The 13,196-nt window shown below is 60.4% G+C and overlaps 1 protein-coding gene across 4 annotated transcripts; it reads left to right on the top strand.

Moving 5' to 3' along the window:
- Window positions 1-1,786: 1,786 nt before the first annotated feature.
- THEG (theg spermatid protein) lies at window positions 1,787-12,839 on the top strand. 4 transcript variants are annotated; one of them, XM_025456616.3, is made up of 8 exons: window positions 1,789-2,133; window positions 2,963-3,079; window positions 3,333-3,404; window positions 4,122-4,183; window positions 5,004-5,073; window positions 6,250-6,367; window positions 8,656-8,815; window positions 12,428-12,839. In XM_025456616.3, exons 1-8 carry the CDS (start codon window positions 1,829-1,831, stop codon window positions 12,664-12,666), a joined length of 1,143 nt encoding a protein of 380 aa, XP_025312401.1. In that variant the 5' UTR covers window positions 1,789-1,828; the 3' UTR covers window positions 12,667-12,839. The 4 variants fall into 4 exon arrangements, with proteins under 4 accessions (XP_048953989.1, XP_048953990.1, XP_025312401.1 ...); XM_049098032.1 differs by lacking the exon at window positions 2,963-3,079 and having other exon boundaries at window positions 1,787-2,133; XM_025456617.3 differs by lacking the exon at window positions 3,333-3,404.
- The last annotated feature ends 357 nt before the right edge of the window (window positions 12,840-13,196 follow it).

A 13,196-nucleotide genomic window follows, 5' to 3' on the forward strand; every position in this document is an offset into this window, starting at 1 on the left:
TACTGACTCTCGCATCCTGGAATCACTTAGGGTGGATTTCTGTGGGTCGTGTGAGGTGGCCGTGGCAGGAAGGGCGGTGGCTCCCGAGATGACCACAGTCTCACCCCTGGGACCCGGGAACACGGTACCATGAGCAGCGGAAGGGCCTGTGCTCCTGTGGCTGAGGTTACAGACCCCGGGGTGGGCACGCTGGGCTGGGTTATCCAGGGGGGTCCCCTGTAATCATGTGGGTCCTTAGGAACCGGGCCATGTCTTGGCGGGGACCAGAGATGTGAGCGGGAGCAGGAGATGGACAGAGACGGAGTACGGCCATGGGCGGCAGCTGCAGCCTCTGGGAGCTGGGACCGCCCTGGGCTGACCGGCCCTGGCCTCCCACTCCAGGAGCCGAGCTGTGCTCCCCCCGGGGACAGGGAGTGCATCTTCCCCGCAGCGTCCAGAGGCCCCGCCCTGTCGCCCTCTCCATCCGAGCCGCCGGGACCCCCAGGGACCGCGACCTCCAGAAGTGCCAGGTGATGAACATCTGGTGTGGACGCCTCCAGGCATGCGGGGGCGTGTCGTGCGGCAGCAGAGAAGGAACCCAGTGGGGCTCATGCTCATCCCGGTCCCCTCCCTCCCCACACTGCTGTCACCTGCTTTGCCCGCCCTACCGCGTCCCCCGAAGCGGACGCCCCACTGAACAGATCACTTAGTCTGCAGTGATGTCGGGCCCCAACGACCGCGGCAACACGGCCCTTATCTGCCGTGGAAGACGCACCCGTGGATCTAACCTAAGAGGGTCGGATATAGCTCGAGGTGGAAAAATAAATCACTGAGCACAAGGTGAGGGTTTAGGACACTTCAGGCCACTGCAGGGGATTCTGCAAGGGTCCCCCACATGGAGCCAGAGGCCCTCGAAAGCCCTTCTTTTGGGATCATCCCAGAGCCTCCTTCCTTCTCTCCTTTGCCTGATGGATGTGATGGCGGCCCAAGCATTAGGGAGGCGGGATGGAGAACTGGAAAGGACTTTGCAGCCTGACGGTTTGGGGGTTCCCTCGGGCCCTGGGGAACGGAGCAGGACCTGGGGGCAGGGCCGGGCAAGGACTCATTCCTTCAACCACGAGCTGAGCCGGAAACAGCCAAGCAGATGGGGGGGGGGGGGGGGAACGCCAATGGTCACGATGGCTGAGTGTGGCCCAGCGGGTGCAGCCAGGAGCTTCCTGTGCACAGCCGGGGAGCGGGGGGCATGCGTCAGGCCACGGGGGTGCTCCAGCCCTCACCACCTCCGCCGCGCTCTAACAACATAAGAAAGCCTGTTTTGAACACCAGCTGTAGCGGAAGCTGTTTCTGGAAATGTTGGGGCTGGAAGAAGGTGCATCATCCGGTGGGGTGGCTTGGCTGCAAGCGCAGGAAACCGGCGACAACTCAGAGCCAGGAGAGCTCACTGTCGGGCGACAGGAAGCCCAGAAACATGGCAGGCTCCGGGCTTGCGGGGGCAGAGGCTCAATCCTCCTCATGGTCACAACAGGGCTGCCCATGCTCTAGACACCGCGGGCAGTCCCCAACGGTCGGGCGTGCTTGGGAGAGAGACGAAGCCGTTGCCAGACGCGCCCTGCAGACCCCTCGGGCCACGCTCCTGAACCAGTCCGGGGGTGCGCGGCCACCCGCACAGGCTCCCTGAATCTAGAAGCCGTAGGATGGGGCGGGCGGGGGGTGGGGGGGACCACCCGGAGCTGCGGCCCCAGGGTGGAATGTGGGCGGGCCATTCTCCCGTTGCCGTTGCCCGTTGCCGGGTGACCACAGACACCCTGGGGGTTGGGGGCGCAGGGCTGAGGCGGGCAGGGCCCAGTCCATGGGAGACCAGCGGCACAGCTCGCTCCGCAACCACCAGGGCGCCGAGGCGGAAGGCCGGCCCGACAGGGGGCAGCACGAGGGTGTCCTGGGCATTCGGGGTCCGGGGCCTGGGGGCCGAGGACCCCAGGACCCCAGGTACGTGGACGACGGGGACCTGAGATCCGAAGAGCAGGATAAGGAGGTCCTCCCAGAGGAGGTGACCAGGGAAGACATGGTCCCCAGTCCCCGGAGCCCCAAGGTGGCCCTGATGACGCTGCAGGGGGTTCTGGAGAAGGACACAGAGGACGGCATCCCTGAGCTGAGGTGGGCACCGAGGGGGCCCTGCCGGCAGGGGCGGGGGCGGTGGGGGTGCGGGTGCGGGTGGGAGGGCAGCACAGGCAAGTATGGCCCCAGGGCGGGCGTCTGGGACGGGCACCCTTACGGAGGCATCGCCCTGGGGAGCTGGGCGGACAGGGTTCGGGGCCAGAGGGGGTGTTGGGAGTGGAGGCCCCCGGGCAGAGGGACATGGGGTGCAGCTCCCAGCGCCAGGCCTCTGTCCCCTGTGCCTCTGCTCCCGAGGCGGGTGAGGAGCGCCTGGCCCTCTGAGCACCTGCAGGGAGGGATTCGGGGCCAGTTCTGTAAAGAAGGGGCCCACTGTCGCCCACCTGCGGGGCTGCCAGCCTCAGCCCTCCTCCTGCCCTGCCCGCCGGCCCCCCGCGCCCGCGCTCTGGGTTCAGCTTTGGGTTCATCCGGGCCGGGTGCTCTCCCCGTGGCCCCATCCCCCCTCCTCCCTGCACAGGGACACCCCCGCCCACCCCCCCGTGGAGCCCGTGTCATGAGCACACACACGTGCAGCCCGCCAGGGAACGGCCAGGTGCCCCAGCATGGGACACCGCTCCTCCCAGGCCCTGGGCTTCCAGGCCAGGCACACAGTGGGCGCTTAATACCCGCTCATGAGGTTTAGTCTGATTTAGTCATCGCGGCCCCCTCGGGGGTCAGGAGCTGGTCTGTCCCGCTTTGCAGAGGGCAGCGCCATGGTGACTGGCGGGGGTCACGCAGCTGCCTGGTTGGGAGCAGGGACGAGAGGTCCCGCAGGGGGGAGGAGCCTCAGCGGGGATGGCCCTGAGCCGTGCCCCACCCTCCTCTCCCAAAGCCGCCTGTCCATTGCTCAGGGGGTCCCCAGCGCCTCCAGGGCCAGAGGCAGGAAGAGGAGGAGGGGGGTCTTTGAGCTGGCAAAGCCCAAGACCAACTGGCAAGTCCTGAAAGACAGGTGAGGCCTGACGGCGGCCCTGCTGGGGGGCACGGGGGGCAGCTCCTGCTGGCCTGCCCATGGTTACCCTGGCTGCTCGGCACTCTCGCCCCGTGGGCACCCACCGATGACCTGGGGCAGGTTCACAGGGGCGAGAGGTCAGGGCTTGGGCGGTGGGACGGGGTGGCCTCTGGGTGCCGATGAAGGACAGTGAGGCCTTTGAGCGAATGGAGCCGCAGAGCAAAGGCGGGGGCTCGGGCCTGTCTCATCGCAGGATGGGGTGCTGCTGTCAGGGCTTTGCCTGGGTGTCCCCGTGCAAGAGGAACTTGCAGTTCTGTGTGTGGTGGTGAGTCTCAGGGTGCCCTGGGGGGGCAGGCAGGCTCCAGGGATCTGTCCTGACCTGAGGGGATGCTCCAGGGATCTGTCCTGCCTTGGGGAGGATGCTCCAGAGATCTGTCCTGCCCTGAGGGGATGCTCCAGGGAAATGCCCTGCTCTGGGGGGGATGCTCCAGGAGATCTGTCCTGCCCTGTGGTGGGCGCATGCTCCAGGGATCTGTCCTGCCCTGGGGGGGATGCTCCAGGGGATCTGTCCTGCCCTGGGGGGATGCTCCAGGGATCTGTCCTGCCCTGGGGGGGGCATGCTCCAGGCACAAGGACAGGGAGAAAGGCCCTCGATGGGGGGGCTTCCTTACCCCAAGGGCCTTCCCAGCACCCCCCACCGGGTGCTCTGGGCCCCAGTCCACTTCTCTGAGAGGTGGGCCTGTCCCCATGATAGGGCCCTGGGTCTTGCTCTTAGCTGTGCCTTGTTTTGTTTTTTTTTTCCCAGCTCTCCCTTCTCTGAAAATCAGTCCTGCTCAAAATCATCTGTGTTTCCCCCCTTGCCTCTCTGACCTACCCTCGTCCACATTCTCTCCACGTGTCTCTCCTTCCTCCTTCCTCCACCTACCCTCTTGGTGTCCCTCCTGGGCGTCTCCTTGGTGCCCCGGGTTCTGTTTCAGAGCAGGGCACGGGAAGTCTGTGCCCCGGCTTCCTCGACCCTGAGCCGCGACTCGGTGTATTCCAGGCCTTCTGTGTACTGGACGGAGAGGTTTCTTGAAGACACCACCCTCACTATCACAGTGCCAGGTAGGTTGAGCCCACCCACCACCCTCGCTCTCCATCAGGGGTCACCTGGCTCAGGAGTTGGCCAGAGGTGGCCCTTGTCCCAGCTCTAGTGCGTGGCTATCGTGGGTGACATGCCGCCCTGGCCTCGTGGGGCTGGGTCACCCCCATTCCACTCCGGCCTGTGTGGAGATCCAACTGAGGAGATCCAGCTGGGGTCTCCCCTCGTAACCTAACCTCACCAGAATTCCCTATTGCTCCTCTGGCAAACTCTCCAGGGGAAAACCCAATTTGCTCTACAGCAAAAATGAGAGTTAGTATAAAATTTATTAAAAGACTTTTTGCCTTCCTTTTTGCAACAGTTTCTACACTCTCTGAGAGCAGAGAGCAGATCCCTTCAAATAAAGCATTTCAAGAAATCTCTTATTGGAGAGAAGTAATAGGGCAGGTTGTGTCTTGGGGGTTTTAGAATCTTCTCCACAGTGAACACTGAGCCCTGTAAACCCTAGGCCTGTACTAACTGCAAACCAAAATCCACTTTCCCACCAGTGGTTGTTGGAGCCACACTGAGCTCTATTGAGGGACAGATGGGCCTGAGCTCCCTGTTCCAGCTCTGCTGCTCCCATGCTGTGTGCCCTGAGTAGGGGCTGCAGGCCGCTGATGGGGCCCAGGATGCGGGCAGCGCAACTCACTGCGCTGCAAGGTGTCTGCTGCTCAGCTCTCTAGGCCCTCAGGGCCTCGCGTTGTCCTCTCACTGTAGCTAGTGGAACACTAAATCAAGCCAGAAGGAGATTCCTGAGGGTGGGTGGGTTTATAAGTCGGGGCTGTTTCCTATGTTGTGTAGAGGTGTCCCGCCGCGTAGAGGAACTGGCTCGACCTAAGAGGTTCTACTCTGAGTATTACAACAACAGCAGGTAAGGGAAGAGGCACCAGGCTCCCCTCGACAGGCTGTGGCACTGGGAGAGTCTGGGTCTGGGGAGTGGACGACCTGGTTTCACGCTGGGCTGGGTGCCCCTGGTCAGCGCTTGCCCCTGTGAGCTACGCGCTCCACCTAGGGCTTCGTAGAGGTGGAGATGACACGCAGAAGGTACTTAGCACAGTGCCCTACCCAGCAACGCTCGGTGAATGTCACTTATCACCATTATGGGAGTCGTTGGCCCTAAACAGCCAGCAGCCTGGGACGTTACTGCATGTACAACCTTCAACGCAATACCTTCCTACGGCTCAGGACTTCCATGCTTGTCAAAAGTGATCTTCAGAGTTATTTAGGCACAGATTTTAATGATCTATTTTATGCACATAAAAGGGAAGATCATAACTGAAATAAGTGAGCTGAACTGTGAATGTTTTGAATCGCTTTTTATCTCGAGATGTTGACAAGCTCCACGGTGTTTTTATGCCTGTCTTTGTGACAGTGACTTTTCATTTTAATGCTGGATCATAGTGCGATCCGAAGATAATTTAAACTGCAATCAGACTTCATGTCTGTCGGTCCGAGAATGCGTGTGACTCGGCTGAGGCCGTTTCAGTGCCAGCAACCACACCAGCGGGCACGCAGGCAGGGACGGCCGTGGACCTTGCGACGTTTGGCTGAGAGCATTTGCAGCTGCAGTCCAGGCTCACAGGTGGATGTGTGGACAGTCTGCCTCAGATCAGTGCAACACGGCTTTATTTCAGGGCAGAGGCCGCACTGGCATCTGATCTCAGGAGATGCGGGCACAGCGAGCTTTCTGTGACAACTGCGGGACGCCCCCCGTTCTCCCCAATGCCCGAGTCCTGACCCCAGCCTCAGTGACGGGGGTGTGGGAGAGAGGCCCTGGGAGCCCCTGTCCCACTCTGCTCAGGGGCACTGACCGGGAGGGTGGCCACTGGACACTGATCCGGGATGACCTTGGGAGAGGGTAGCTCTGCCCTTGAGCACACTTAGGGGCCTCCTTTTGGGGTTTCTTTCCTCAATCCCTTCCCGGAGATGTTTTCAAAACCCTGCAGCGTCCCAGGCTGTCCCTGACCCCTGGCTCAGAGGCAGGCCGGAAGGACGGGACACCCATGCCCCGGGCTGGGCTGCTGTGTCAACTGTGGATGTCCCCTAGGAGCACCCCCATCTGGCCCATTCCTCGCTCCTCCCTGGAATACCAAGCTTCTAGTCGCCTGAGGGACCTGGCCATCCCGAGGGTCCGGAACAACATTTGGAGCATAAACATGTCTGAGGTGGGTGTCTGGAGGCGCCCGGGGCCAGTGCCACAGGGAGCGGGGCCTGCAGCGGCCTGCACGAGGCGCTCAGCTGAGCAAGCAGGGTTCGGGGCACAGCTGGGGTCCCCTCGGCACTGTCTGTGAGTGGGCTCACACGTGGCGTAGGCGTGCCCGCTCCGGGGGTCAGCTCGGTGAAGGGGTCCCGCGGGGCCGCCTGCGTGCCTGGGGCTCCCACACATGTCGGTGGCTCCGGCCGGGCGGCCTTCCATCCCACGGACAGGCCACTCCGCGCCCGAGGACGCGCGAGCCGTTTCCAGCGTTTGGCTTTTGCAGACGAAGCTGCTCGGAAGCCCGCATGTCACCCTGGTTTCCATGAGCGATACGTCATGTGTTGACGGGTTTTTTCACGTGGTTGGTTCCCAGAGCCCCCGCTTCACAAACAGTGTTTAAGAGTGCATCCAGATATCACACCATTTTTCTCGTAAATACTTCAGAATGTGTCCCTAACCGACAGCCGTGGGCACCTGACTATCCGAATACTCCGACTGTGTTCACTTTCCCCGGTTGTCCCCAACAAGTCCTTTATGGCCACGTGGGTTGAACAGGATGCGCTGTCCTTCGACCCGTCCCTCTGACCTGGAGACGCACCTGCCGCTTCAGGGGGTGTCTGTCTGCCCAGCCGCCCCCCACCCCCCTCACCCGGTGGCGCCAGAACCGCCAGGGCTCCCAGTCCCGGGAAAGCCCAGGTTCCCAAGCCGAGAACTGAAGGCTCGGCCAGCCCTGGCGCCTCCTGCCCTCTCTTCCTTCGTGTCCCTGCTTCGCTGGGCTGCGTGCGGGCCCGCCGCCTGGGACCCCTCGCTTGCCCTCATCAGCAGTGCTGGGGACCCCATCTTCGGCCTCCCACGCCCCGCACGCTCCCGTCTCCTCCCCAGCCCCGAGCGCACCGTCTGCACGGACTGGTGACCCTTCCAGCGGACCCTGAGCCGCGCAAGACGCGGCCGCATCCTTCTCGGTTTTCGTGGCAACATTCCCGAGCTTGTCTTACCTCATGCGAGGCACAGACGGGCAATCCATGCCAGCTGAAGGCATGGCCAGGTGGCTGTTTACCTGCCCACCCGCCCCTTCAGGCAGGACTGCGTCGGGCCCGTGTCCAGGCAGCAGTCAGGCTTGCGCTGTGTGAGCCGTGGGGGAAGAAAGGACGTGAGAGGAAGGGAGAAGGAGGACATGCACGTAACATCACAAACGGCACGATGTCCTCGATGAGAGCAGCGTCTGTGATTCTTAGGGGACACAATTTTAACAGGAAAGGGACTCAAATTTCAGCCTGACCTCTGGAGGTCATTTCAGCCAACTCCTGCTCCCAAGAGGTCGCCTGATAAACCGTGCTGTGCGACAGCCTTCGCACGACACGGACCGTTGCAGATAACCGGCCCCAGCCCAACATTCGTGGACTTAGTGTGACATTTTACAGGCTTATTCAGATCCGCTCCTTGAGGAATAAAACGTCTCGGCGATGACCCTTGCCTCCTCCTTCCCTCTCCAGAGGCATCAGGAGCAGCCTGCTCCTGTTTGCCTTGTCACGGTCCGAGACGTTCAAGGGTGATTTTGTCCACCCTTTGCTTCATTTGCACACGTGCAGGACCCAGCTGGAGGGCAGGCGGGTCATGGAAGAAGGTGCACTGGGGGCAGCCTGGGAAGAGAGGGTCTTGAGTGCACTTTTTGGGGGGGCACAGGGGAGACTAGGGGCTCCCTTTGTGTAAGCTGATGCAAGGTAGCAAAGCAGACAGTTTTGGTTGTGCCTGAATTCTCTGGAAAAAATGTAAGAAGCTGTTGATGGAGCAAGTGGGCTATCCAAGTCGGCCAAGGCCTCCCTCCCCATTTTGAGCAGCTCTGCCTCATTGCCCTCATTTTAAACTCTATTATCATGTAGACCCATCAACTACCATCATGTGTGTGGTTTTTTTTTTTTGAAGATTTTATTTATTTATTCATGAGAGACACAGAGAGAGAGGCAGAGACACAGGCAGAGGGAGAAGCAGGCTCCCTGCAGGGAACCCGACGCGGGACTTGATCCCAGGACCCCGGGATCATGATCCAAGTCAAAGGCAGACGCTCAACCACTGAACCACCCAGGTTTCCCAGAATTCTTTATATATGATAGCTACTACTCCTTTGCTGAACTCATTGCAAAGGGACTTCTTCCAACTTAGTCCTGTGTCATTTACTGTTGCTTGTGGGGTCTTTCTGATCCAGGGACCTGTGAGAAATCATGGATTATTGTGTTCTTTCCCTGGACTTGTTTCCAGGTGTCCCAGGTATCCAGGGCAGCCCAGTTGGCCATCCCCAGCCCAAGGATCCTACGGCTGGCAAAGCCCAGGGCCCCAGCCCCCCTGTTGGAAGAGTGGGACCCCATGCCGAAACCCAAGCCGCACGTGTCAGACTACAACCGCCTCCTTCACTTGGCCAGTAAGTAGTTCTGCTGGGGCTTGGCTCCTTATCAGGCCCTTCTGTCCTTCTGCACTGGCTGCAGGCCATGGGGTGGGGTACTATCCAAAGACCTGGGCTCCAGGCCTGCTTCTTCCACATTCACGCTTCTCTCTTCATCTTTTTCCTAAACTGCAAATCAGTTGTCCAAACACCCGTGTGCCGCTTGTAGCACAGCCCACGTGCATGCTTCTGGGAGCTGGCAGAGAGGACTGTTCCCCAGGAGCAGAACTGAGAGGGGTACTGGCCCGAGTGGGCCTCCTGGCAGGGCAAGCGGGTGCAGGAGAGCAAGGTGGGGTGCAGAGCCAGGCACCAACGTGACAGCCCAGCTGAGGTCCAAGGGCAGCTTTAAAATGGCATCAACCTGGTTCTTTCCCCTTTGTTTAAAACGAACGAGGCACCTGGTTCGCCCAATGACAAAAGTAATGCACACAAATCGTAGAGAGTCGGATGGTCCAGAAGAGCACGGAGAGGATGGAATCCTAGTGCACAGAGCAAAGGCACGCACTGTAGTTCCGTCTGGGTCTGCACGCCGTGTGTACACTGGTCCTCAACGTCCTGTGGCCACGCAAATATGCCGGGGCGCACCCTCCCAGACGCTCTTCCTGCCTGGTGCTCCTGTCGTACCCTCGCGACCTCTGTAGGACTCCTGTGGGCTGTGCCTGCTGAGCCCTGAGCACGCCCAGAGCTCCCCCCTCCCCCGCCTCCCCTCTGAGGCTGGCCATCCTCCCTGCACGAGGCTGAGGCCGTAGCCTGCCCTCACCTATCTCCATGTCCCAGGGAGACGCATCTTGCTAAACTCAACTCCGAGTCCGCCCTTCTCTGTTCACAGCCCTCTGGGGCTCCTGCCCCTCTCAGTGTGGCCCACGGGCCGTGTGATCTGTCCCCTGGCCTCCCTGACCGGGCTCCATCCAGCTTGGGCCTCCCATGGCCCGGAACGCGCTCCCCAGACCCCTGCAGGGCTCAGTCCTCCGCCTCCCACAGCGCTTGGCCCTCTCTGCGCCCTGGGTGAGGCGCCTCCGTGCCCTCTCTCACTCCCATCTGGGAACCTACAAGCCTGTCTCTGTTCTTCTAGCACCTGTCACCTTCTGACATACGTCACTATGTATTTCTGTGTCTGCTTACGTGTGTGGTCTGTTAGCTGCCAGGCCCGAGGTGTCAGAGGCACTTAATCACCAGAGAGCCTGGCTGGCCATCTTGGCTCACTCGGTTCTATCATTTTCCAAGTTTCTATTTCTCTCTCTCTCTCTCTTTTTTTTTTTTTTTTTTGGTTATTGATGTAGAGCAGCTCTTTATATAAGATGATCACTAATCCTTTATTGAGCACGTTGCAAAATACCCTCTTCCGCGTCTGCCTCTCCTCTTTTAGCTGGGCTTATGAAGTCTTTAGTTTGTTTATTCATTCCTTTATCCGCTCCCTTGATATTCCGTAAGTGAACGGCTAAGGGAGAGGAAGTGTGCGAGCACGTGTGCGTATGTGAGGGGGTGGGCCCAACGGTCTGACGCAGAGGCACGTGTGTGAATGCGGTCGTGTGTCTGTGTACCGCGCTCGGGTGTGCGCAGGGTGTGTTGCGGTGGGACGGGGTCCTTTTCACATAGTGGACCTGCGCCCGCCAATGGCCATGATGGGAGAGGAGCGACACGCGTGCTCCCGCCGTGTCGGCGCAGGAATTGTCCGTGGCCGCTCTGCCTCTCTGTGCGTGTCCACACTGTGCTGCGCAGCAGGCGACGCTGTCACCATTCCACTCTTAAGTTTTCATTGGGAGAATTTTTAAAAATTAATTAATTAATTTTTAAAAGATTTATTTATTTATTTATTCATGAGAGACACACACACACACAGAGGCAGAGACCCAGGCCGAGGGAGAAGCAGGCTCCCTGCGGGGAGCCCAAAGCGGGACTCGATCCCGGGACCCCGGGGTCACGCCCCGGGCTGAAGACGGACGCTTAACCGCTGAGCCACCGGGGCGTCCCAATTAATTCATTTATTTTAGAGGGAGGGGAGGGGCAGGGGGAGAAGGGGAGGGAACCCCGGACAGACTCTGCTCTGTGTGGTGCCCACTCAGGGCTCGGTCTCATGCCCCGGGGTCACGACCCTGAGATCACCACCCAAGGCCACACCAGGAGGCGGATGCTCGCCGGCTGCACCCCTGGGGGGCCCGTCTTGGGCGCAGGTGTAAAGCCCAGATGTCACGATTGCGTGAAAGCCCCCGAACTGTCAGAGGAGTTCCGAGAGGCCTGGGTCTTGCCCCCCGAGGCCCTTCTGCCCGGGGCTTGTCCCCTCACAGCTCTGTCCAGCCCTGGTGGCTTCCACGGGGACTCGCGCCTGCCTGGCGGGAGGGACCTTGCTTTCCTTTCACCAGGGTCCCTCGCTGAGCCAAGGCTTATCTGCTGAGAAGCAGGTCAGCCCTCTGCCCCTCGTACGGAGGCTCTGGACAAAAGGGGCTTGCAAGAGGCCTGTAATGCCCCTCCACTCTCAGGGTCCCGAAGCTCCCAGAGTCCGAAGGCTAAGGCAGTGACCACTAGTGACCACCCCTCTGCTGGTCCCCAGACAGGCCATGTGCTGCAGGAGGGGCTGGTGGGCGGAGGGACGGAGGCGCCGACCAGCACAAGAGGCCTGGGGTGCCAAGAGGGGAGAAGACGGGCCCGGCGGAGTCACAGGCCCCTGCCCCTGCCGGAGCTCATCCCCGACGGCAGCCACTGCCGTGTGCGGCTATTTCAATGATGTTAAAGCCAACCCATTGGTTGATCTAAATGAGTTAATCAATTGAATTTCCATTGACTCAAATAAAACTCCAGCCCACATCAGGTACTCTGGTCACACATGGTGGTGGGAGCCACACCTCCCAGGACGGCCAGCCAGTGCCCCAGGCAGCGTGCTAGGCCCAGGAGGCTGGTACTGAGTCCCATAGGGACCCTGTGCCTGGGAGCTGCCCCTGGGTCCCCCCCCGGGGGTGCAGCCCTCACCAGGGAGAGGAGATCCACACCTGTCTGCTTGTAGCATCAGAGCAGGGGGCTGGGGGGAGGAGGTGAAGGACCCACCAGGCTCCCTCCTCACCTTGGCCACTAGGCTGGCCCCGCCATGTCCCCCTGTCTGGGACCTGTGGCCTTTTGAGATAGTTTTATCTATACAATTTGCCCCTTTAAACTGTTTAACATGCGACAGTAAGAAAATAAAGTATGTGTACAATTTAATAGTTTTCTGCACATTCGCAGAGTTGTGCACCCATCACCACAATCCATTTTAGAATTTTAATTTCCTTAAAGAGAAACCCCATCTCCATCCTCCACTAGTCAGCACTCCCCAGACCCCAGAGCCCCCTCTCCATCTGTGCAGGAGCCCGTCCTGGACGTGTCACACGCATGGACTCCACCCCGTGGGGCCTCCTGTGTCTGGTTCCCTCCCTGGGAAGGAGCTCCCTCGGGGCTTGGGGTCGGTCCCCAGGGCGGCGTGGGGGCCTCGCTCCTGCTGGCGGCAGAGGGATGCTCCCGCACGTGGGTGGGCCGTGTTGTCTGCATCCATCCTTCTGCTGTTGGGCTTGGGAGCTTTGAGCCCTGTGGGCCTGATTCGGGCCCCCCTCCTGTCCTCTCCAGTGCCCAAGGCCCAGTCAGACCAGTGTGTTCCTGACCGAGATCCGCGCTGGGAGGTGCTGGACGTTACCAAGAAGGCAGTGGCCAGTCCCCGGATCATCTCTCTGGCCAAGCCCAAGGTGCGCAAGGACCTCAACGAGGGCTACGACCCCTATCGCATTTCCCCAGCGTCCCTGGTGGCTCAGGCCTCCCCTCGCCTGTATGAGCTCGCCGTCCCCAAGAGCATCACCAAAAGAGTGTGAGCGACCCAGGCCTGGCCTCTGAGGTCCCATTCCCAGTAAACACCCAAATGCATCCTAACCCTGCGTGTGGTTGGCTCTGAGTGTCTTGGCCTGAGGGCGGGAGGGCAGGCTGGACGGCCAAAGGGAGGAAGAGGAGGAAAATAATTATATTTATGTTTACATTCAACATGCAACCTGCGACTTGTATGGCCCTGTTATTTCCCAAAGCCCGTCCGTCCTCTCCAGCCTCTCGGATGCCTGGCTTCCACTTCCCTCAACTTCAGAATTTTCTTCTGACTCTCTTGTGCACACACGTGCTTGTCCACCTGGTCCTGGGTGTCTACACGCACCTCAAACTCAGTCCCCTCCGTTGGAAAACCAGCCAATGGCTGTTGCATGGCTTACTGACCCTTACAGTGACCCAGTGAAGGGGGGGCTGGAACTGCGCCCATTTTATGGGGGTGGACACTGAGCCTCGGAGAGGTTGGGAAAGACTCAGCCTCATCCAAGTCTCCCCAGGCCGCAGGGATCCACTGCTCACACCGATGCTC

This window comes from Canis lupus, chromosome 20, assembly GCF_003254725.2.
Source record: "Canis lupus dingo isolate Sandy chromosome 20, ASM325472v2, whole genome shotgun sequence".
Lineage (NCBI taxonomy): Eukaryota > Metazoa > Chordata > Mammalia > Carnivora > Canidae > Canis > Canis lupus.